At 40.0% G+C, this 26,712-nt stretch overlaps 1 protein-coding gene across 2 annotated transcripts in view; it reads left to right on the forward strand.

Moving 5' to 3' along the window:
• LOC121962792 (rho GTPase-activating protein 6-like) overlaps positions 1-26,712 on the forward strand; it is an 84,716-nt gene that overhangs the window by 19,027 nt on the left and 38,977 nt on the right. The window contains exon 1 of one of the 2 annotated variants that reach the window (XM_042513095.1): positions 17,739-18,112. The exons of the other annotated variant lie outside the window; for it this stretch is intronic. Coding sequence (XP_042369029.1) covers positions 18,071-18,112 — 42 coding nt within the window. The 5' untranslated portion in view covers positions 17,739-18,070. Of the gene's footprint in view, positions 1-17,738; positions 18,113-26,712 lie in introns of those variants that run through there. 2 annotated transcript variants of the gene reach the window in all.

Consider the following 26,712-nt stretch of genomic DNA (forward strand, 5'->3'; position numbering starts at 1 on the left):
AATAAAACCTTGCGGATGAAGCCCAGGTGTGAATTAGCATGTGAGATACCTCCTTAAAGAATCAGTGAGAGCCCTTAGCCAGAGCTGATGATGAAGAGAGACCAATCGACTGAAAGAGGAGAAATCTATGGCTGTCTTTTCCAGACTTTAGGTGACTATAGAGATGCCCGCTCTTAATAAGATTAACAATGAGGCGTGTCAGTCTGGTTTCCCGCTGAGAGCTGCAATTTGCCTTAATTTGACCTAATTGGAGGAGGTTTGCTTTTGCCGAGCTGCCAGGTTTAAGGGAGAGCGTGGGAAATGGAGACTTGTGTTGGGTGCAGGAGGATATAAAAAAAGGAGAATATAAAGACAGTAAGAGAGAGAGAGGGAGAGAAAGAGAATGAGGGAGCAGTGGAGAGATGGGGTACAAGCACTCACAAACGCACACACCTGGGTTGGATTAGTTCGGGCTGGCAGGGAGGCTGTGTGTTAATGGAGATTTAATAGGCTCTGAAATGACTTACTGCACTCATACTGTGTGTGTGTGTGTGTGTGTGTGTGTGTGTGTGTGTGTGCGTAGATGTGCAGTGTGTGCTTAACTTTGTATTTTCTAATGTTTAGCTGCATGTCTTCATGCTGTTTGGCTTTATGAAGTTATGAAATCTTTCCATTTTGCTTTCTGCTGACAGTGCAGGCTATTGAACGGCCAACATGCCGGGCAGTCATAACAGTACAAAATAGATGTTTAGATTTGGTTCATTGAGTGTGTTTACAGGATTTAGTTGGGGATGTACATTTGGACTGAAGGATGCTGGTATACTGTACAGTGTGGTTTCTAGTTCAGAGGCTGTGAGAGGCAAGTTAGAAAAGAAAAAGAGTCTGATGTGAATTGTTTTCTCTCCTGTTTTTATGACTTATTAACAAGTGAAAATATGGTTTTGCCAGATTAAACTTGAAAAGAAAAGGTGACAAATACAGAGCCTCTTAACTCCCAAAAGCACTTAAGTGAGTGCGCTGGATAATTATCTTTTTCTCAGTTGCAGTCTTGTGGGAACAACTTATTTATCATAATTATTAACATGTATTATATGTAAATGAACTGTGTTAAACTTCACACCATCTAACCAGTGGTGAGATGTCCTTGCTAATCTTTCAGATCTTTTTTTTTTTTTTTTTTGCTGGCTCTGGGGCTGTTTCTTGAACTACTACTTCTATAAACACAAGGAGTTTAGAGGCTCTCTCAAACTCAGTTTCAAAGCCAAAACTAGGCAGTACTGCTCAATTATAAACCTGTTACTGTAACGCCGATCTACCGCCTAAAATTTCTTCAGAAACATTTTGCAGTGCATTGTTTGGACGCCATACTGATGGCGTCCAAACAATGGAGACAACAATGTAAAAATGGAGGCTGAAAATACAGACATCACAGTAAAACAAGGTAGTGCTGATGAATTTCTGAAGCAAAACACTATTAATACAGTGCCTATTTATTGCCTAAAATGGTTTAAGAAATGTATTTTAGTGAACTGTTTAACTGTTTGTATGTTACCAGCCAGTGGCCATATTGTTTCCTGTGTTAAACCAGCCATGCTGTATTACGTCACCCACCAGCAGGATTGGTCCAGTGCGGTGCAGTGCACTCTGGTTTGGTGCAAAAGTGAATGCCACAGCCCTTTTTCTCTGTTTTCTCTGGTCATGTAGCACCACCTTAACCAGTATTTACATCTTTCTACTGCAAGAGTCCATCTTTCCAGCAGTGAAATACTTTTTTAAGTCGTAAACAAGGGAGATCAAACAATTTAGATCAGACCTAGAGAAAGGATTGCCAGAATTTATTTTTCTCATTTGCATGCTTCTGCATTCTCGTGCCCGAGTGACATTAAATTATTCTTAAGGTCAATACCATTTATCATATATATATATCGACTTCGAAAATCAAATAATGATGATGACATATAGAGTTTTACCATATAAAACAATGTAGTATAAATTTAAAGCATTTGTTTTGTGTTTGAAATAATGAAATTGAAATGAACAATGACAATTATTTCTGTGCAACATAATGCAATTGCACTTGCTTTGTTTCATATTACTTTCAATGACTTCCAAATCTAACTCTGCAGACTCTCCTCTTTCTGACTGCGAGGTTCTGTCTGTTGCCATGGCAACAACTCGGTGATGTAAACACGCCACTGACCCTAGCTGTAGGAGTGAGAACAAAGAAAGCATCCTTCTCAAACATAAGCATTAGGAGATGGTTTATATGTTCAAAGGCTCTGACGCAGTTAGTGCGAGTTCTCGGCAATGGAAATTTCAAACATGAGGAACATCAACTGAAAGTATAAATAGAGTTGAAAATAGCAATAAAGATGTTGAGAGGAGCAAAACATCATCTACCTTAAACATCATTCATACCTTTCTTGATGTTACGGGCTCCAAATGATATGCACAGGGCTGACTGAGAGTGCCACTTTCAGGGAACATTTACATTTTTTAGCCAACTCAGCTCCACATGTTTAGTCGTTATTTCTGTGCAAAATGTGTGCACTCTATAGATCTCAGTATTGTTGTAACTCATAAACTGTGGAAAGTGTGTCATGTTTTAGGGGAAAAAGCCTCAATCATCTTAAGATCTTTGTTCCTTTTTTATCTACCACTGTGTTACTGGCTGACTCATGCTGATGGTGTGGAAGAACCCAAATACCTCAAACCATGCTTCTCTTTAAAGCTACACTTGATAACTTTTATGAACATGACTTTTTTTTCATATTTGATTTCACTGTCCACATAGCAGTGCATGAGAGAGATAATCTATGAAAAAAAATCACGATGCTCCTCCTCATCGTGCTTCTAATGGCATTTGCTAGAATCTACTATGAAAAGGTTTGCTCCGGCTGGTGTACAGTTCTTTGTTTTCAACATGGCGGCCATGTCACAAAGTTTCTCATTATACAGCTAAACAATAAACTAATATATGTTTCTGAAAACATTTGAGGCGAGAATTAGGCATGCAGTGACAACTGCCTAGTTTGACAGTTTGACCTCAATTCACCAGCAGTGATTGATAGCTGCCATAGAGACTCCTGAGACTCCAGTCATGTGCAGAGGACTCTTGCATACTGTATGCCATTAAAACAACTAAGAGGAGGCAGAGGAACATGTTGTGTGGATAAAGTGACATTAAATATGAGTTACTTTATAAGTTGTTGGGTTTTTTGTAGTTTCCAACTACACTTTTAAGGCAATTAACACATTTCTTTGGACAACTACTCCCTCTCTACACACAACAAAGGAGTGTGCATGAGGCTACTTATCAGCTGGACAGGTTAGAACAGGCAACCATGGTTAAAATAACCTAACAGGGGGAATAACTAGTGCAAACCCAGTTTGTGTGTGTGTGTGTGTGTAGCATGATATGAGGTGGTGGGAGTGGAGCCATAGGGGAGTTGAGCTTGGATTCCAGCTGCATTCCAGAGAGAGAAAAAGAGATGGGATGGATCTGTCAACCCCCACCTCCTGTCTTTCTTCCACTTCTCCCCTCTAATTCTTCTCATCCTATGCCTCTACCCAAACACACACACATACATACACAAACACTAAGTCTGCTGGTGAAGCTCATGTTAAACCACATGACAATAGTGTCTGGGAAATTAAACACCCCCTCAGAACATAAAACCTACGAGCACTGCAGAGTGAGGACGTGTGTGCAGAAAAATTGGGACTTTATACTTTAAACAAAGGTTTTTGGGAGGTTAAAGAACAAGGCTAGCAGTATTCTAGATTATTCTAATGTCAACAAATCCCATTAAAAACCAACAATAAACCTAACAAGTATTGTCTGCATAGCTGCAGCGGGATACAGCTTATTCCTCTGTGCCCCAGACCCCAAAGTTCATCTGTTATTTTGTGTCAATCCCATACACACTGTCCTGCTGCCATGCATACTTAAAGGAGCATAAAGTGGGTATTCATCCACAGTTGGAGATAGTCCCGAAAATTAACTCCTGTTTTAGTAGCATTTGCTTAAAACTACAGTGCCCAGCTATTTTTGGAAATAACCTAATTTTTAATTTTTAATATTACGTTATACTGCAGTTCTGTGTGTGGTTTGTCAAAGTAGTGGTACAGTCACTGTTAAACACTGTACTGTGTGTAATCTGTTGTATTAATAATGGGAAACTAGAAACTAATATGACTGTTATGTAGGCTGTATCACTGTTGACTTTTTCTGTTCAGTGCTAGTATCTATAAAAGAAATTCAGAAAAAAGTCATGCCGTATGCACTTTAGCTGCTCTCAATCATGTGCTGTTGCCCTAAAATGTTAGCAGTCATCAAAACTTTGAGATCTCCTAATCTAAGACTGTTATTTCAAGATGCTCTAAAATTGTCAGTTTAGCTTTTAGGTTTCTAAAAAAAACAACTGGAAATAATAAAGAAGTTGGTGTTAGTTCAGATTTGCAGACTGTTTTTCACATGTAATCTACTTGCTTCACAAATAAACCCCACTCAAGCACTCATTATGTATGAATCTCAAACATTTAGCTTTAGAGCTGCTACAAATTCACATTTTATCGCTGCAAAGATAATGGCAATCCCTGAGTATTACACTGAATCATACTAAAGTCACATATGTTGAGAAATTAGTATGGAGCACAAGAAATAATGATAGTGAGGATATGTGGATGCCTCCAAAGGCTTCAGACTGCCAGTTTAGCAGAGCAGCATACCTTCATAACTGCATGTGTTGCATATTCAGATGAATCAACAGTTTTGTCCCTCGCCCGTATTATCGGTGCGAGGATAAAAGTGTTGCTGTCATTTGTGAACAGAGCATTCCTAGAAGCCTGCTATGTTTATACTGCAGACTAAATATTTATCCCCTGAACTGAGAAGAACTGCTCAGTTTGACTTTGATAAAAGTTTGATATGCTTAAGGCCAGGTGACTTACATGCTGCACAGATCACACACAGCCACACTGACACACTGTGTATACAGCTATGCAAACACACAGTATCAGTGAACGCAGGAGCAGATGGAGCAATGCACATATGGATACATACATGCATACTTCAAAAAAATGCATTTTGTCTTGGCACTGAGGGTTCAAATGAGTTCTCAGTCCATAGGAGGTCTGACCACAGCAACAGTGACGGATTAACACTGACACACACTATATCTGTTTCTGCTCTGCTAATAAAAGGAACAGTTGTCAGACGAGATGGGGTGAAATGAGGTAAAGGGTGGGACAAACTGTACCAAAGACACAACCAATAAAGCAATAAGATGCAGAGGAAAAAGAAACATGTTCAAATACAAAGAAAGAAAAAGGAAGGTGTGGGAAAAATAGAGATCCAACTCCAGGGAGGAAGAGGAGGAGAAGGGCAGGGGTTGATGAAAACATGTCAGTCCCACCCAAGTCTTTAGATCTTGCATTTAGGAATAATTCAACTTTTTCTATCGTGGTGTCTTTTATCTACGATCGTCATTATTATTTGCATAATTTTAAGTCCATAAGCTTTGCCCTGTATTGATTATCACCTGATAGCTGAGAGATCATGAGACGATTAGATTTGCACTGTAAACAAGCGAAACATTTGCTAAATTGAGCTGATTATCATAGAAAACAAGCAGAATAATAAAGGAAGTTGAGGATGTTACACTCAGCCATTCATTTCATACAGTCCTCCCCTATGTTTGTGGTGCTTGTGTGATTTTATTTAAACTGGATTTGCATAAAAAAACATGGGATCAAACAAAGAGCTGGCAGCACTCAGCAAACTTATTTGCATGAAAGCAGGTAATTGAATGAGAACTCACCCATCACCCTGTGTGCACGGATCAGTCGCTGTCCACAATATACACGGAGTGACTGTTGTGATCTGTTGGCTCGCTGGGCAATTTAACCGCCCAGTGAGAGTAAATTTTCAGATAAATTGTGTAAAATTATCCCCAATGATTTTTCTCTTCCAAAGTGGACAACTAAACTGTCATTAATCCATGAACTTGTCTTGCCCTTTGCCCCGTGTACATGAGACCAGAGAGACATTAACGACATGTAACTGACGTCCCTAGATTTTGTTGTAGTTTTGTGCTTCAAGGCCTCTGTCATACTTTGATTATATAATGTCCTGAGTTTGGTGTATCAGGGCCCTTAGGGATCCTATGACAAGTGAAAAAAATCCCCTGTGGCACATAAAGCATTTTATGACTCTTTCTTAAATTAATTTTTGATCTTGGTTTTATTTTTGTAAAACTTTAATTGAGCAGAGAAAAAAGCTGTGTTAAAATCTATAATATCATCACAATATTAAGTCTGTGGGAAACAGGAACTTGGGATGGAAGTAAACTTGGAAGCTAAAAGCTTTTTGGGCTCATACACCAGGCGAGCAGTTCTCACTGGACTCAATGAGTCAGTATCCAGGTCTACTAATACATCTGTGGCATTTCCCGATTCACACTCTGTTTCTGTTAGTGGTCGTAATGCGCCAAAATGTCGCTTGCCAACCGCCATAATCATTTGGAAAAAAAACAAACAATGCATGCTCATTAAGAGAATATGGCAACCGCATGGGAGCAAGAAGAGCTTTTGTGTTTGTTGTTTATGGCTGAAGAAGAAAAACAGAAAGGGATAAAATGTGCTATGGCTTAATAAGAATGGGACCAGGCACAGAAAAAAAATACACTGGAGCAAGAGATGAGAAGAATTGAGCATTCTTCTTGGCAAAGCAGCTAGAGGTGATTATGCCACCAAACGGGACTGGAGTGTGGAACGAGACACTATACGTGGTACAATCCTGTTGACGCACTTGCTATGCATACAATCTGTGCAGTGGCAAATTTTGGACTGCATGTGGACAGCCACAAGGGGGTTGAAAATGACCAAAAATCAATGGACCAGTGGGGCTTATAAGGCCTCTGGGGTTGTTTGACAATTTCACACTTTGCACAATTGTTAATGTGTTGTATGGTCAAACATTTTGACCTAAAAGCAGAAGGAAAGTCTGTGTGTAAGCTGATGCAAAATATCAAGCATAAACCAGTCTATCGGGGCACCCAGTAACTCAACTGGAAGAGCAGGTGCCCCATGTACAAAGTATGTGTCCTTGCCACAGTGGCGCAGGTTTGATTCCAGCCTGCAGCCCTTTGCTGCTTGTCATCCCTGCTTTCTCTCTCACCGTTTACAGTTGGGCTGCCCTATCAAATATGGGTTAAAAACAAACAAACAAGAAAAAGCAACCTCTCACATGTTCCAGAATGGTTGCTAATAGATCTTAAACATGATGGCAGATTCATACACACAAAAGCTTGTGTGCGACTACACACCCAGGCACGCTAAGTGTTTGGATAAATGTGCTGAGAGAGATGCTATCCTTCAGCTGAAGTGGGAGGCTGAGCCAACACAGTCACGTCACATCACTCAGTGGACATTTTATTCTATTATTCAAGCTATTCCAAACCCTCCTCGCAGGCGTCTCTGGAGATTCGCTCAACAGAGAGAGACTCCTCAACGGCTGTTCCTTTAGTTTACTCAAGAGCCGGTCTAAACCCTCTGCGTCAGGCAGAACTGTGGCGGTGACAACGAAAGACGACAAAGTGAAAAGGAGTTTTTGTTGTTTTTTAGTGCGGATCTCTTGGCGTATTATAACAGGTGTGGAGCTGGTGTTTTAAGTACTGCCACATCTGATTAAAGAAAAATGTCTGAATTTGTGGGAAAGCTTCCATGTTTCTTTTAGTTTGCAAAAGAGAGAAAATAAGTGAGTTACGGTTTGTTTTACTGTGTTATGTGAATCAGAAACTAAAAGAATTTTGCATCCAGACCCAACAGTGAAAAAGTTTTTTTCTCCTCAAAATTATTATTTTTTTGACGCAACTTAATTTCTGGTCAATTGTTTTTTCTAGAACATGCCCAGTGTCATGTCCAGGCTTCAACTCAGACTTGGAGTTAGTGTATTTTTAAGAATTATCTTAGGACCCCAGACAATTCTGTGACATTTTATCCTTAATCTAAGCCCATATGGATCACGTGTTGCTCCCTCCGTTACCTATAATGATCCAAACACTTTTACTGTGGCGCTATAGCAACAAGAAAAGGCTATTTTCTGCTTTCCTGCTGCCAGCAAATGCACCGGCCACATAAAAAATACAGAAATCTCTGCAATTATTTTCCCACGGCCTTTTGCAGTGTTTTCTCAACAGCTTGGCTCGATGTGAAAATAATTGTGAATGGCAGGATCGGAGGCTGCATGTTTTTTCAAAACTACAATGGGCAGAACGAGATTTGTCAGACTTGACATTACACAAATAGGTGGCCACATGTGAAATACAGAATTGGTGTTTCTGAAGAATCATGGTACATTACTGAGTTTAAAATGAACTATTATATTACATTAGACACGTGGGTATACAAACACATGAAAACACTATCACGGAAATACACACACGCTTGTTATTGTGCTGTCCGGCACAGCTGGTGAGCTGAGACACCATGGCAACTGTTGTGGCAGAAAACATTAAGGAGGCGTGGGAGGTGGAGGACACTCTGTGTGTGTGTGTGTGTGTGTTTGTGTGTGTGTGTGTGAGTGTGTGTGAGTGTGAGTGTGCATTAAGGTGGAGGAGCTGGAGCTGAAAGACAATGTATCTCTATGTGAAACAGCCCTTATTATACAGATGACAGGGCCATTCAGTCACACTTGAGCCACAAATAGGTTTTGTTTATGGTGCACATGAGCTCAATTTTAGCTTTGACAGAAGAGAAGATGATAATGATTCTGTATTATCAAACTGCTCTTTTTGATAAGATTATACTGTTAATTCATTAATTCCTCATCTTGTTGTACTTAAAAAATCAAAATAATACACTATTTCCCTGGATGCATATCAGTAAGTACAGTTTCTTTTACTGCATGCAGAGTCTGACTCAAGGAAGCCACATAAGCAAACAAACAGTTAAGCACATTTTTTTTCTTTCACAGGAATTTAAACTGTCTTGTACTGCAGTACAAGATTAACAATGTTGAGGATTTCAAGCAAAGGACTCTCTCTGGTTTGATTTGTGTATTTAAAACAACCACATGGAACTTTTATGCTGTGTTAATTCTGATATAAATGTAGTAATATTGCGATGGAGGGTTGGTTTCCAGTGTTTTCTTGTCGTAAATCATTTTGCCCGTTTTCGTTCGTCTAATTAAGAATAATTCTATGAAAATAGCCAATGTTCTTACTGATGGTGTTGTTTGCTCAAGTAGGTCATATAGAAGCATCTGCATTAAATCAATACCATTTCATAACCAGTTAAAACTCCACATAGCTGCTTTAGCCCATCTGACTGAAATAAAAAACCTACCCAGCATTACTAAGAGATTCTCAGTCAGGCAAACAAGCTGACAGAGCGGCAGGCAGGAAGATGGATAGATGGGTAGAAGGGTGGAAGGTCAGATCAGCACATGTATGGACGGACAAAGAGACAGACAGATGAGGCCAGACACAGATAAACATATACACATATGAGTGGAGAGACAGACACATGGGCAGAATTCACTAACAAAAACCTGAAACCTTTTCTTCCTTGGGAATGACGTCACTAAAAGTCAGGTAATGAAAACATGCAGGCTCTGAGAGGTATGCATGCTGACATGAATAACACCAGCACACATAGAAACACTGAAAAACACATGCTGGTACTAGAGTCTACTAGAGTAGAAAAATGCAAACACCTTGACTCGTCCAAAATCTGTTTTATATTTTTATACTGTGCTAGAGAGTTGTGACAGGCCACTGAAAAGTATTTAAATACACTCTGGTATGTTCTTAAGGCACTTTTATCCATTTTAAAACAACCTCAATTTTATTTGCTACAAGCGTAAACAGCACTTTGCTACTGGAATCTGGTGTGATTGAACACTTCACTTGAAGTGCTGCCTTTATAATCAATATCGTAGAAGTTGTTACACATGTAACAATTCCTTCAGTCCACGTATCAGGTGACTGGGTCAACAATGCTGGTTTTAAAAGACTATATTTTAACTGGAACAAGACCAAGAACACATTTACTGTCTGCTTTGGCTGAGAAAATAAACATTTCATTATCTATGTTCTTATAAAGAAAACTGTCATCTAGACGTCAGTGTGCATGTGCTTTCTCCCACACAAACAATCGCCAAACCAACTATAGGAAATGACCCAAAACAGAAACTAAAGCATTTGTATAAGAGAATGAATGTTGACATGAGATAACATGTGGTTCCTGATGTTTGGAAAGCTTGTTGTAACGGAATGAACTATGGGCAAACAACATTCAAACTACAATAAGAAAGTATGCAGAGGCTTGGAGAGTTTTTTGATTTCCTTTTTCAAACCTAATTCCTAACCCAACACTTGATTTTAATCAAGTATTAATCTGCAGCTACAAAAATGAATCATGATGTAGGATTACGAAATGAATTTTTGACAAAGCGCTCTAAGTGAATTGCTTGTTCTTGCCGTTAAAGGCAGACCTATTGTTTCTCCATCTGGTTCCTTAAATGAGATTTTTAAATGCAATTTTGAATTTATTCTTCAAATGCTGGGGGAGTTGATGTTGGATACTTTGTACAATACTGATGATCAAGCCTTGCTGGTCCTGTGCATGTAAAAAATTAATACATCCATTTACACTAACGCCTAGTCATAGTCCCACCTATGGGTGTGGCAACAACTAATTCAATTGGAGGTGCACACCTCCGAGCATGACTCAGTATAATTCCAATACTACATTGCAACCTCAGAGACCGAAAAATGAAGACAATAGAAAAGTGATAAAACTGCAGTTCCCCAAATAGCTACTTCAGGCTGACTCCAAGAGCGAGTCAATCCCCACAGGGTCTCATGTTAAAATGTCCAAATTTACAGCACAATTAAAAACATTTACAGCCTGGTACAAGAGTAGCTAAACAACACAAAATTCTAAAGTCGAGGCTTCAAAATGGGAGGCCACAAAACAATGGAAGCATCATGGCAGCTACATTCATTATTTCATACAGTCTATGTGCAAAAGGAGTTAAGTCTTTCACAGAAAGTGGAGCGTGTGGAATCTACTTAAGATGGGAACTCTATTCTAGGAAAGCAATTTACAAAATTGCACAATACAATCACCATTAAGTCCTCAGAATTACATATTCCTCACAAGGTATGCAGGTGGTGTGTGTGTGTTTCCAAATTGCATCCAGAAATTCAACAGAGTGCACCTCTCTACTTGGATATTTTCACATTCTGAATGTTTCCTCTTGCGAAACATATTTTTCTATCTTGCAAAATGTAGTAGCCCTCAGGTCAGGGCCGAGCATTCCCTCTGCAGAACAGTCCTGACCTGCCAGCCGCTTTAAGCACGCTCTAATGGAGGTGGTATGGAGATGAAAGCCATATAGCCACGCCGGGCTAGTACCCAAAATTCTTTGCTTACACCCCCCCCAAGCCCCCCTTTCCTCTCCTCCCCATCTATTGGCCCTCAGGACAGAGTATAGAGATTTAGGACAACTGGGTTGGCCTGTTGATAGAAGCGTCCAGATTGAATCCAGACCCACGCTGTCGTCACGTTGTGTGTGTGTGAGTGTGTGTGTCTTGTGTTTGGTGGATGTTGAGTGATCAGTTCCTCTAAAAAACATATTATTTGCTGGACGACGGTCATCTCTAGAGGGCGATTACGGTCTCAAACCCTAGACAAGACATAATTCGTTAGTATATTTGTTTGCCTATGTGTTTCTTCTGTATTTACCTCCCAAGTGAAGGAGTGAAGCAGTCTCTCTCTCTCTCTCTCTCTCTCTTTAACTCACACAAACACACTCTCACATTCCCAAGTTCTGAGGTCATCCCCCAGAGCTGCTTTGTGCAGCTCCTGCTGTAAATTCGTTTATGTGTGCCCAGTTTTTACCATTCCCCCCACCCTCTCCCCTCTCTCTCATTTTCTTACATCCATTCTTTGGGTTGTCTTGTGAAACTGAGGTCAAAGTTCATCATGTGAAAAAAAGAGAGATAAAACACAAAGACAGCCAGCTAATGAACAGGAAAACACTCCATTGTTTTGCTCTGTTGTCCTTTTCAATCAGCTGTATGATTGTCTGATATTTATTTTCTTGTTTATTTATTTTTTCCTTAAATTTGGGCAGCTGTGTCGAATAAGAAACTGACAGAGGATCACATTTAATAAGACTTTCGAAATATGTTATGAGAATTCTTGTGAATTACTTTAAATAAAAGGAATCTTTTTCAGATACTTCTAAAAAATTACTTTAAGAGTACTCAAAAAAATGACTGTAGATTTGAAGTTATATTTTAAAATATAAGACAACGCCAACTAGACATCACAGTTGTATGCCATTGCCAACGTGTCAAGTTGCAGCCTTGGTGTGCATCAGCACAGTTTCAAGGTGGACATTTAAGATTAATGTCACTTATTCAGTATTTGACTAAATGTCTCCCTCTTTGTTCAGAAAAGTGTTTTTAACTGAACATTGCAATGTCACAGTAAAGCTGACCTTTGACTTTTTGTCTATAAAATGCCATCACTTTATCCTTTTATACTTTTAGCAATGTATGTAAATCTTTGTTATAATTACGGTATTATTTCAGGGTTATTTGGCCAAAATGTGTTTTGTGAGGTCAAAGTGACCTTTGACCACCAAATCCTAACCAGGTCATCATTGAGACATTTGTTCCATATGTAATTAAAGTCCTTCAAGACACTCTAGAGATATCACATTCATGAGAACGAGACAGACATGATGTCACGGTGACCTGGACCTTTGACCACAAAAATGTAGTCCGCTCATCAAGTCCGACTGGACCCTGATGCCAAATTTAAGGAATTTCCTTTTAGTTGTTTTTGAGATTGCATTTAAAACAATGTGATGAATGGACATAGGTATGAGAGAAACAAAATGCCTCCAGTCATGGCTGTAAGGCATAAAACGCGAACAGCAAAAGTAATCGGCCCATCTATGGGAAATATTTGGTTCCAGAAGCTTGATGACAAAAAAAATTAAAAAAATATATGGAAAAAAATGATGGTATAATCTGGAGAAATCATGTTGCCAGTTCATACTTCTAGCAGGTATTTGATAATAACCTTTCCAATAGTTGCTTTGAGTTATGAACTACAATGAGACATGATTCCTGATCCCTCTGCTCCCCCAGTGTCCTCTGAGAGTGAGGCGATGTTGTGCATGTGATGCAACACAACCAACTACTTCGATCTGGTTGTTGCGACATCTATTTTGTGAGTGTTTATTAAACAGATCGAAGTCCTTGCAGGATTTTTCTCTGTCATTTACTGGATCGTCTTAAAGCACTTTAACAGAATACTTTCCACTCGATGGGGTGATTTCACAACCCAGGCATTCAGCCTTTGGAAGGAGGGTGCTGCACTTCCCGCCTGAACGATGTAAACATTAGCGTTAAGCAGCCCGCCTTGACCATACAGCTCTGGAATTATAGGCTGGTCTAATAATGTTTGCTGTAAAATAATATTGGAAATCTCACACTGTTCATATAAAGGTGGTGATTTAGCATTATGTATTTACGGTTATTTAGGATAACAAAGAAAAAAAATAAAGAAATGTAGATTCAAATTACTGGAACTACGCCTCGCTGTCACTTATGGTGTCCAAACTCCAGGCTGCTTCTTGTCCATATCGACACTTTATAGCAGGGATGCGATATATCAGCATAAACAGACTGTGCCAAATTCAACAGTGGAAAATCCTGAGTGCGCTTTGAAATTGATATACGATCATACGGGGGCCTCATTTCAGCATCTTTTTAACAATTTCAAGATGATATGAGAAGTGATGGCCAGCTGAGGGGACGTGCAGACATACAGCCTTGCAATGGCCTTCATAAACAATATAAGTATGAGTAAATAAGTATATGTGTTCTAACGTGCAGTAGTAGATTCCTGCCAAATGCAGTGCATGCACAAACACACATCCATGTCAGCCCTTTTCTCCTCTTTCCTCCCTTCTCTTCTACTTGTACTCCCTCTTCTCCAGCCTTCCCTCCCTCTCCCACAGGCTCTGTGGACTATATATGTGCGTGAGCCATGGTCACACTGGGACAATTGAAACACCATTTTAGGAGACAATGGGCTCCTCCTACAGGACCATAAAACACAGCTTCTATCCTCACGATCAAAATTTCAGTCAGGAGTTTTACGGGGGGAAAAGAGCTGACATTACTCTTAACACCTCTTTCCTCTCCTCCGTATTCATAATCCACAAGAATGCAGCTGTATTTCATATGTAAATTTTTTAGGACTATCTTTTATGGCATCTTTTGTTTTTTGTTATGGTTAATTACATCACCATCCATTTCCCATTACAAGCAAGGTCCACTCACTTTTTTTCTGGGGCTTTTGACCATATTACACTGTCCTCATTGACATTTTTTATTAACAGTGATTTAAGTTAGGGTGCAGAACTTCCGTCTCCCCAATTTGGCAGTGAGAGTAATTACATTAACACTGTGACATTATCCTTTGGATTGTGGACTCCCGTTTTGAAGCCTTAAGTTTCGCATTTTGGCCATCAATACCTTGGATTTTTTGAGCCAAATGTGAACAAATTTGCGTGACAGGCTGAAGATGAACCCTAGCCGCTAGCTTTGTTAGCATGGTGCAACAGCAACGGTTAACTGCAATAATGCAAATTTTTGGTGATGAAAAACAGGCTTAAAAGCATAAAAACAAAGCGCACTTAGTGGAAAAACTGAATATTTGACAGTTAACTTTCATGAACGGAAAAAAATAGTAACATCTATGCTATGCTATGCTATGCGTGAATCCGGGATTAATTCATGGTCATATTTTACACAATGCACTTTTAATGATGAATGCATGCAAACATGACTGGATATGATGGGTTTGGAATCTGATCAGGTTCAAAGTAGGTCACTCTCTCAGAAAATTATGTCACAACACCAAAAACTACTGAAGATAACATTAAATGAGACATAACTTCTGCAAAAATATTTGGGATTTCAGGGATTAAGGACTCCACCTTCTGTCCCAAATTCATGCAATGAAATTTTTCTGTATTGAGTAACTTTAAACAACACCTCGAATGTTTGACCAACCTCATTTAGACAAGATCTGATAAGCGGTCAGTCTTTCAAAGGGCTATTCTCTCCAAGAACAGGTTTTCTGTCGCTCGTAACTTTATAACACTGCACGGTTGTGATGATGCCTGTGTGAGATACACACTTGCACTACACGCAGCACGAGTCAGTCCTCAGTTGTTTATCTGTTATCTCCAGATTTCAGAGTAAAGTAAGTGTCTCTCCTAATGCCTCAGCATTCTTTAAATGGCTTCGGCACTATCTGATAAGAAGAAAGGAATTTAGTGTCTTTCTCCACTCATTAACTCACTCACTCATTCACACATATTGTTTAAAATTAGAGAGAAGAATAAGTCCTTCTCAATAAACCCACTCCTGCACAGCAAAACAAATGGTTTTCATTAACTCTCACTAAGTGTGTGTTATGAGGTCAGCTCATATTCTCCGGCCACTGTGTCCTCGATAAAACCGCCTTGTGCTCTATTTGTTTTGCATGCTTCTGTTTTTTATGAGGTTGGATGCAGACAGAGTTTTTAGATGCGGATTGCCCAATGCTGGTTCTGCATTAAGTATTACACAAACCCAGACAAGCCTCCCCCTCCAGTTTTGAATCTTCCAGTGGTGGACAGGCCTTTCATGGTTGCTCATAAGAGCATGTTTTTAAAAAAGGGAATGCTCGTTATTAGAAATAATTTTTACAATGGAAGCAAACGATCAGAGTTTTAGTTCTGCAGTTTATCCAGAACATTATGTCCACTAGGATTTATTGGCTACAGTAATTAGGCCTACAGCAAGCTATTTGTAATAGTGGGAAGAAACCTTGTATCTCCAAAATATTATCTTTCCAAAAGTCATGATAAATTGACTTGTTTTTAGCTTCACTGTGATGCATTTCTATATATTCCCAGTGATGATAGCTGTAATTACCCTTCTCACAGGATATATAAAAAGAGTTAAACTTAGGATAGGTGCAAACCAATTCCCTGAAAACATGTTGGCGTTGTATGCTTATGCAACCTACGGAGAAGCTACATTTTAAAACTTTAGGTTTTGACACTGCTGTGGTTAATGTGAGGTTGGGCATAAAAAGCTTTTGTGGCACCATCTTGGCAGGAAACACATTGATGTTTCAGAAAGAAATCACTTCTTCTTTTTTTTTTTACACTATCTCTGCAAGAAATGCAGCAATGTCTTGGTAAAAAAAACAACAGCTATTTCTGACACTATCCCACAAGGAAACACAGAGTCAAGTCATCGAAAAAAACAATCTGTTGTTTGTTGTTTTTTGATCTCAAACAGTGGTCTGCAGTTTGGCAGCCGTCTCGCCTAGACGACAAACCATCCACCATTCCCTCCAGCTCCCAAAGTCAGCTACGTCACATAGGAAACGTTATTCATATGAAACATATAAGTGCAACTTATCTGCTGTTTCCAGAAATCTACAGTGCAAACATTTTTTTCTGGCAACTGGGCTACGGGGTATCGATGATTTTTATTTAAAGCATTTTTACTAAAAACCTATTTTTCTATTAATATTGTGATGATATTGCAGGGTTGACAGTTGGTAATTTCATAAAATACTTACACAATGAGATTAAGACGAATAATCATCAGTAATGTGGTTATAATGACTAAGTGTGGAAAGGCAAAAAAAATCTCTGGTAAGGTAAAACAAAAATAACAGCACTTACTACTGAAATGCAGCCTTTATATTAACAGATCCATAATCTAAGACAATATTTAGTCTGATACCTGATAGATATAGTTCACATAACATAACATTACATTGTTCTTCAATTAGTTGAGTTCATGAATTTGAGGTACTGCATGAATCAGCCTGGAATAAAATAAATGTGATTTACTCATTTACTTTTTTTTATTTTGTTATTCATCTGAATGACACAAATCTGTCAGTCTCCACCTACAGCAAAGACTGTTAAAGCTCTTTACTATAAACTATCCAAAAACTGCAAACTCCCTATATGGAGTCTCCAGAGTCAAATATTATCAGCTGTGGAGCTCCATTTGTGGGTCACTGAGATGAAAACATTTGAGCAGCCTCTGCCATTGATACTTCAGCTTCTTCAACCGTCAGTCCTCCTTTTTCATAAAGGCAAAGGGGGGAGGGGTGGGGACATTAAGCGTTTCAGTGTCAAATACCTTATGCTTAAGTATGTAGCTAAAGTGCAGTAAATGCAAAATGCATGCATACAATCAGGGCTGAGGTGAACAAACAGGTTCGAAATTGAAGATATAAGCATCTGGGTGATGGTCAAAGTTCACTTTTTGTAATGCAAATTATTATTGTTATTATTATTGTTATTATTATTAAAACAACAATAATAATAACATCATTATTATTATTACACTTATGCCATTATGTTATTTTTTCTTTATGTTCAACATAATTTCTTAATTAAAAAAATATTTAAAAAAAATATAAACAAAGAAAACAAAACAAAACAAAACAAAAAAATATATATATCTCAAGACATTTGTTTCATTTATTAACGTAGTTGCCATCCTAACTGCTCGTAATTGGGTAGAAATACATCCCAAACTCATGCTGATTATATTTTGAAAATCTCTACCGGAAGTATCGACTCATACTGTCGCTGACCTAACAGCGCTCACTCTCCCTCTCCTCGTTTTGGTTCAGCATCTGTCTTTACCAGAGTACACGGAGCGCGCAGTATGGATCCGTTACGCATTACGCACTATGGTGTGCTGTCTGGCACAGATGGTTTTTTGACACGCGCTTCTGACTGGCGTAAAGACACCAGCTCTTAAAAGCTGCGGCGACTTGCTGTAAAAAAATAAATTACAAGGTCCGAGGTCTGTGCATGTAAGGGAGGGAGAAGACACAAGTGATTCGTGGAGACTCTTTTTCTCCGCTCCGCTCCGACGCGCACACACACTTTTTCCGGACTTATTTTCTAACGGGATACCATTTGTTGCATCTACATTTTTGGTTTACTATATGTGGATATTTATTCGGGACCATGGGAGACTCCGTGTTCCTCGACAGGCAGAATTCCTATCTTGTAAGTACTTGGTTTATTGGCCATAAATTAATTAGAATGACTGGGACGTGTGCTGATAAGGCGGCTTGAGCTTTTACATCTTCTGCTGTCGCGAACACGCGACTGCACGTTTGGCGTGTATTTGTGTGTGTGCTTGTGAGAGGAACACACACAGAGAGAGAGACTTTTATTTCCTGCATTAAGGAGACTTTTAGACAGCTTTGCATATTTAATTAAAAGCTCTCTGCCTTTCTATTGAACTAATAGTATGCATAAAAAGTGGCATTGCAAAATTTCTGGTCTTTTCTGTATTTTGTGAGCAATAAATCATTTTAATATCAGGCAGCCACCACCTCCCTTACACTCAAATCTTGCATGGATTTTAATATGTGAAACAAATAAATATGAGCATAAAGTTTTAACAAATTCAAAGTCCTTCCTTGCAAAATGTCACTGACTCAAACTGAAATCTGAGCCTTGAGCAGAGAAAAGGGGGCCTCAACATGCAAAAACTTCCAGTGATGGAGCGTTTTAAGTGACATGTGGTGCATAGAGTGTGAACACATGCAAGCACACAAGACCACACGTTTCCTGGTTTGAAGAGGAGACTTTTGCACTAAAAGCTGCTCAGTAAAGACACAGAGGAGTGCTGCTAGCCGCAGGTGTTTTGTTTGACACTCTATACCTCAAAGCTCGGTGGTCACATCAGGGCAAAACAACTAGGTATGGTTCAAGGCCGCGAGGACCAATGAGAACTAAACCTTCAAAACAAAACTCTCAGCACTTTAAAACTCATATTTGGCTGTTTGGCATATTTCTGACAAAGATTAGAGCACTTTTAGGGTCCAAGGAAGCAACAGATTGTAGAACAGGTTCATTCAAATGTGGGAATGGAGTTGGTTTGTGTTACAGATTTAAACATGCACACATGCTAGTGTTTTATCATCCGCCCTCTCTCCTCTGTCCCCTCCTTCTGTTTCCATCCCTCCCCCTCTTCTCCTCCTCCCCGGTGGTGAGGAATCCTCCGCTCACCGCTCCAGCGGTCTGTCTCCGCTTTATGAGCAATGTTTCTGTGGCTGGAAGCCCTCATAAAGCTACAAGCATTGATTGGAAAACAATACAATTGTCTTTGGCATGGCTGGCGGCACGTTGCGGTCTGGATTTGTGCTTTGTAGCGTGGCTGTGCGGTGCGAAAGTTGCTGCCACATGGCCCACTGTGATGGTGTCTAAAATCCATCTGACACCAGCTGATGAGGCTTCAGTGCACTGGCCAAATTGTTCTTGATGCAGTTCTCCATGACAGTGCATGTCATATTTTTAGAGAAATGACATCTGATGTATCTGGACTCTTATTTGTTTGTTCAAGTTCTGGACTGCTTTCGTATACCCAATAAATATATGACAAAAATCCAATCCAGTTGTCAGAAAAATTTGGCACGGAACATATTGGCAAACCACAGATGCATTAAATTTGTACAGTATTATGTAGTAGGTATGTTGAAACTTTACAATTCAACAACGCTGTTGTTAATCTGTGTTTTGGTTTTGACACAAAAAGCTTGGTTATGTTTAGGAAAAAGATCATGCTTTGGCTTAAAATACTTGCTTTTGGGGGCCGAATCCCCGTTGGCAAAGCAGCAATGTATCTTTAAAAAAACAACCACTGTTCATGGCATTAAAGCCACTGGAAAAACAGCGACAGATGACAAATCACCCACGTTTGAAGCCTAATAAGCTGCTGGAAAAACTGTGACAGGTTGCTACAAACATCCATGGGTGATACCTAAAAAGCCGCTGAATAAAGAGCAACAGGTGGCTACACAGCACTAAAGTTTGGTGCATAAAAATGTGTTGAAGAAACAGAGATATCTAGCTAAATCACAACCACTTTTGTTGTTGGTCTCAGAAAGTGGTCTGTCATCCACAATCCCAAAACAGCCACGTTTGTAACCTAATGCTACTAGAATAACAACAAGGCACCTCTACAGAATATCCACTTTTGGTGACTAAAAATCTGCTGGAAAAACAGCAACAGATTACACCAAAACATCCACGTTGGGTGCATAACAAGACACTGACAAAACAGAAATCACTCACTAAATCAAGCCTGGTTTTGTTGTTTGTTAGTCTCAAACAATGGAAATGTTAGCTCATATGCTATGTCACTTTCGGAAATGTTGATATGATAGGTGCGAAACATGCAAATGTAACATATTCTTGGTTTGCAGAATCATTCAGCGGCCATATTTTCTTCTAATGACTAGGCTGGGAAAACCCAGTTCACTGCCTCCAGAATAGGTGACGTGACTGGATTTAAGAATGAAACTAATAACATTTAGGGGTAGGCAGCTTTATGTAAAGGTCACATTTCAAAGACAATCTGTAAAGCCTCACGATTGAGAAATCTATACAATCTTGAACTTTTTTTAGACCAAATAACGAATGGAGAAAATGATCAGTAGAATAATGGATCATGACAATAAATGTTGGTTGCAGTGCGAAAAATTCGTAAAGCTTGCTTTTCCCAACCAACACGCGTAAACCCAAAGATATTTAGTTTAATGTGATAGAAAATCCAGTGAATATTCATTTCATAGCAACCAAAACCCTTGAATGTTTGCTTGAAAAATTACTTAAACAATTGATAATTCATTTTCTTTTGATGGACTAATCTATTCATCATGTCAACAATCAGTTTATCAAGTTAGTATTACAGCTAGTAAGCACTCTGGTGACGATGTCAGGAAATCAGACAGCTCAAAGTGCTTTCTTAAATGAAAATGCCTTTGCAAAAAAAAAAAAAAAAAAAAATCTTAAATGGCATCATTGTGTAAAATGTCATGGCTCTTTGATTGATCAGATTGTTACTTGGTTTCCCAGCCCAGCTTGTACATATGAGTATGTGGGTGTGCTCAAGGCATATGAACACGTCTGCAAAGTTTCTGTTGATGCTCAACATTCCATGAACAAGCAGCAAAAATCTAGTAATCTAGCAAGGTTAGTCTGGAGTGTGCACTGTGACTTGACAAGCTTCAACAGGGAGTATAGTTTGCATTGGGAAATGTGTCTAAGCAGAAGTCAGGCATGGTAATCCACTTTGTGGAGGCTTTATAAGGTAAGAAATTCATTTAGGCAGCATTTGTTGGTTGTAAATATATGAAGTCTGTTCTCTGGGAAACCTAAAACCACCACGTTATAACAAAAAGCGGCAGGTAAAGGCGTAAGAGTTCACACCACAGAGTCTAGTAGACTGCCAGCCAGGCTGTTCTTCCTGTCTCATCAATCCTCAACATTTATAAGAATCTGGTACAAGAATGCTGTTAAAATATGACAAAGAGGCAGCTCCAGAATAAAATTCATTTGTGCTAATAGAGGATTATGCCCCTTCAAGATGCTCTTCATCTGCAGATGATAAACAAATGTGGGCTTTCACCATTCCTGCCAGGGCAGATAAATATTTCAGATTCTAGGTTAGCAGACTGGAGACACACAGGGTTGGAGAGGACGGCAAGACTGAGCCAGGAAGAAAGCAAGGGAGATGCGTTACAGCACCTCATGGTTGCCAGTGCGTAAACGTTTAATCCCCCCTTGAGGCAGCCATGCATTTGTCCCACTTGTAGTGACGTGTTATATATTCTTCTTATGGTGTCAAAGCATTGTACTAATGGAATACCATCAGGGATAACATATAACACTCAGGATTGATCGCTCAGCTCCTGTCTTGGAAGGAATTTGTTTTCCAGTATTATGAGGATTAGAAGAATGATACACAGGCAACCTTTTAAGTCAACATAAGCCAGATTCATCACATGCAAAGGCGCTGAAAATGTCAAGAAGGCAAATCATTCCTAATGCTTTATCAGGCTGGCTTTGCTTAAAATTCATGTTTAGAGGCTTTTAAAGACAATGAGGGACTAGCTCCTCTCTATTTTTTTTTTTACATGTCCTCCAATTGCCTGTGCTGACTATCCTATCCAAGCAGTTGTCTGTAAAGCAATGAGTGTCTGCAGACACATAAATGCCAAACTTGTTGCTAACAGATGTCAGTCTTAAAATAATACCAGGGTTTTTTTTGCACTTTTTGTAAATGAATTAGAGCAGGGTATTTGTATTATCTGGTGTTAAAACTGGGGTAGGCAGAAATCTGGAAAAAAGGCAAAATTAAAGAATTGCAGACTTTGAAAATACAGTCTCCTCCTGCAGCTGTTCTCTGTCCTACGCCCCTCCCACCAGACGACCATAGGCATATGCAGACTTTTCATTCAGTAACCCAGTGTTTCCCATTCATTGTTTTATTATGTTACTATACATTTTACGCATCCCTTCCTTGCCCTGCTCTCTCTCTCTCTCTTCGTTTGACAGACCACAAATAAGACAAGAACTAGCTGACATCCATTTCACAGTGGCTTCACCTGGTTCCCTACAGCTGAGCCAAGACAAGAGCCGGCAGCAGTACTGCAGATTGATCTTTGGTTGGTGGCTGTCGCAGCTTAAATTCAGCCAGCGCAAATCACCCAGTGTCGAGATGTCACAGCAGGCTGGTGGTCAGAAGCAGTGTCAGGTTAGCAGTGCCAGGTCGATTCCGTGTAATGGCAGCAACAGAAAGTTTGCTGATCTGTTGGGGAACCGCAGTCCTTTTTTGGGTCGCTTTGTAGTGTAGGCAGTTGTTGTCAATGCTGGAATGACAACTTTCTCTGCAGGGTTTCTACTATTGAATCAGACTTTCATTTAATCGGTATGCATGCATATTTGCATTTGTGGAACAGCCAATAGGAATGCCCTCTTTCTGAAATGATCTGTATTGGCCAAAGTCTCCTATTACAGGCTAGATTTTGTCGAGCCTGAAAACAGAGAAAAAGCAGGTGCAGAAGTCTAGTTTTGTCTTACTTCACATGATTTACATCATGCTCATCATTTTGTCAGGAGTCATCATTTTTGCAGGGGTTTCGTCATAAACCAAAGTATTACTCAAATAAAAAATGTTAATTGGAACTGGCACCATTACAACAATGATTTTCATTCACCGATAAGTGTTCTAGACTGAAGGTCGCGTGCAGGGTAAAATAATACGCCGTCTGGGCATCCCATAATGACAACAGCAGAGAACTGAATGAACAAGGAAGTTTTCGAGCACAGGAGTTTGATGTAAGTGAGCTAATCCTGGAGGGGAGCCAGCCAGCCCAGAGGCTTTTGCCAATAGTCAAATAAAGATCCTCTTTGTCTTGAAAACTCAATTTGTGCTTACAAGTGTTGGCAAATGATTACATCTTGTAAACTTCAAAAAAGGCTACCAATCAAATGATGGATCTATATCCAGTGCTGCATCATTTTACAGATTGTGAATTAACAGCTGACACTACTAAAAGTTCAATTGTTTTTTGATGAACTCAGACTGTACTGCATTGAGATTTGTGCCCTGGCTGTGATTGACACTGAAGAGAAGACAGAGACCAAGACAAAGGACATATTGATGAAATAATTGATTACCTTCCTTCACTGTTTGTTTCATCTTTGACTCTGTCTCTCTTTGTCTGTCTCTCATCACTGACCAAACAGAAAATGCTGTCTTCCTCTAGCCACCCAGGGACCCTTGTCAACCAGAGTGCAGCTACCTGTTTAGACAAGCACCAAATTCCCTCCCTTTTGTCTCCTATTGTTCTCCTCTTTGCAGTTTCTCTCCACATTCAGCTTCCATCGTTTTCAGAAACTTCTCTTTCCTCCCCCTGCTCTCCCTCCTCTCTGCCTCCATAATGCTGTGAGCAAACATTTTATAACACCCTGTCCCTCTCCTTACCTGCTGATGTGTGACCTTGTTCTGTTGCAGTAGGTGTGTTTGTTTTACTCCCCTGCCACTCCTAGTACAAACAGCTCTGGCATACAAAGCGTTCAGTCATATGGCAAAATGAAAGGTTTAACACAACGCTTGAATGAATAAATCATTATTGATTGATTCAAAAGAGAATTGTCATGAATGCCCATCCTTGATGCTCCAGTGTTTGTAATGAACAGCTGTGCTCATGCATGTGTGTGTGTGTGTGGGCAGATGTCATCCACCATCCATGCGGCTTTTTAGTCATCAACACAGCAAGTTTATTTACATTGATTGAAGTTTTCCTAAGCACAGGCTGACCCAGAAGGAGAATGTAGCAGGAGTGGACATTTTGTTCGCAGGAGTGCCGTTACAAGGAATGCACACAGATACTGAATGGATTTCTAAACTGTTGGTTTCATTGCAAAGGAAATGATTCTTTTCTGCTGAGCGCTTTGCTTTGCCCTTTTCTAATGCAAGTAGGACTTGGCAACCTCTTGTCATACATGCCATGTTTGTGACACAAGGCCCTCTACATACTTAACCTGCCACTTGCAAGTATCCATGGTCTGGTATTACATGTAGCGTCGTTCCAGCAGGGCAGGAATAGAGAAAGACAAAAAACGCCTCTTCACGTTCCAGAGCCATCACTTCTGGCTCGTCATGACAACACCGTTCGTCCCTCGTTTTTCTTTCTAGACCCTGTCAGGGAAAGGCACTTGTTTTATTATCAACAGCGAAAGAGAAGTCCGCCCTCCCCAAAGACTTGTCTTTTTATGGAGATGGTCGAAGGCTGAAGGGAAAACAGAGCGGAGGAAATGCAGAAGAGAAAGTTCTGGCAAGATCTGATCTACTGTTTGCAGAGGAAGATGTGCAACCAGAGGCAGGAGTCTGAACAAAATATGTGATGTTTTAAGGAGTTTGATTTATGGCTGAAGCTCTTGCCCTTGTTTCTTCATGACATCATCCAGAGGTGTTTCTTTCTTTGAGGGGAAAGTTAGTGGAGTTGGTCAGTAGGTTCAAGAAAAGGTCAGATGTGTTTCCTGGCTGTGTGAAAGCCATGAGAGCATGATGTCAATCACGGTGCTGCTTTGCGAGGTGCAGAAGTATTACATCCTAGTTTGGGGATTTAAAGACCAACAACAGTGTATTTGCTCTGATTTGCTGCAAAATGGAACTGGAATCAAGACTAAGAACTAATCAAGTCTACCATCCTGGGTATTTGGAGATTTGCAGGCCACTATGATCACACACACTGATGTTTGCACTCAACCCGCACAGCCACACATGGATGCACATGAGTCATGCACAGAGAGCAGAACTGGATGCTAAATAATAAGAACAGATTGTGCTGTCCACTGGAGAAATCCCTGCTCTTATTTTCAACACCTCAGACAGCTGTTGCTCTGCGGGTGACCTTAGCAACACAGCGATGCCAAAACTAGCCAAAGCTGATAGACCTCAGCAGAATGCATCTCATGGCCCTGCATGTTGTTGTATAAAGACTAGTATATTTGCATGTCATAGTCTTGAGAGGGGTAGTAAGCTCGTAGACTTGAGGGCTGCAGTGGAAAAAAATCCCATTTACCAGGCAAAGGGTCAACGACCTAAAACAGCATCATGTCATGTGTTTTACGGCTTCAGTGTGTTTCTGAAGGTCAAAGGGTGTGGGGCACAATGTCTGTGCGTGCTTTTCTTTAACAAGGTGCATGTCTTTTTGTGTAAGAGAATGCACAAGTACCAATAACTGACCCACACAGTATGGCACACATAACACATACTCTAGGACCGGCACTCACCGGTACGCACGACCGCTATGCACTACCGGCACTGCCACCTGTACCTCTCTGGAGTGCTGAGTTTTTCGTACTTGCATCTCTTACAAGCTCTTTTCTGCCCTCTCTATCAGGTTGTCTTGTTGTCTCACAATGGCCCTAAATAAATTGCATTACCCAGGAGGCACTACAGGATCTGGAGGCACTACATGACGTTATTTCCCCTTTTGCCTGCATGTTTTTCTCTGTCAGTGGCTAGTCTAAGTAATGTTACTTTACAGTAATGTTGGCCTGGCTCCAGAAGGGCAACATTAGGGAAACAAACAGTCTGAAAATGACAACAGAACTTCAAACTCAAATCCCATTTTACTAAATGCAGTCTGCAAGCAGCAAACTGATGTTAGGGCCACTCCTAGTAGTTAGCAGCCACACTAGCATCAGCAAAACCACTTGTAGCTACCACCACCCGTGGTGATGAGAGCACTGGCTCTTTCAGTAACTTGTAGCCAAAGTACACACACAAGCACCATGCAGCAAGGCTACGGCAGCTGGTTTTATCTAAAAAGCCACTATGCTTCCTCCAGTTGGGTCAGATTGAGGTCATTTCATATTTTTACCATTAACCAACCATTTTAAAATGCACCAGAGTTGATTTATGACAGGACCCTTCATCAAGGTCTCATTCTGGTTCTTCTGGTCTGCCACAGAGTTGGATTACTTTGATCACCGCTGCCCAAATGAACCAGACCAAGCCGGTAAACACGGTAATGTTTGATTCAACCAATCTAGACAAGACAGGTATAAAAATGCTGGAAGACTTTTATTTTGGTGAAACCTTTTTTTTGTTGCTGTCTCCACGGCTACAACTTTGCTTGATTGAAACACCATAACAACATGACAGACAGCCTAGATCAGTTATTGTGAATAATATGAGAAGCTTGGTTTGCGTAGCTTGGTTCTTATGAACAGTGAAATGGTTTGGCAGGGTTTCCCCATATATTCATTTTTGTTGTGGCCCAATACAATATCAAAATTTT

The sequence above is a fragment of the Plectropomus leopardus genome, chromosome 24 (genome assembly GCF_008729295.1).
Source record: "Plectropomus leopardus isolate mb chromosome 24, YSFRI_Pleo_2.0, whole genome shotgun sequence".
NCBI lineage: Eukaryota > Metazoa > Chordata > Actinopteri > Perciformes > Serranidae > Plectropomus > Plectropomus leopardus.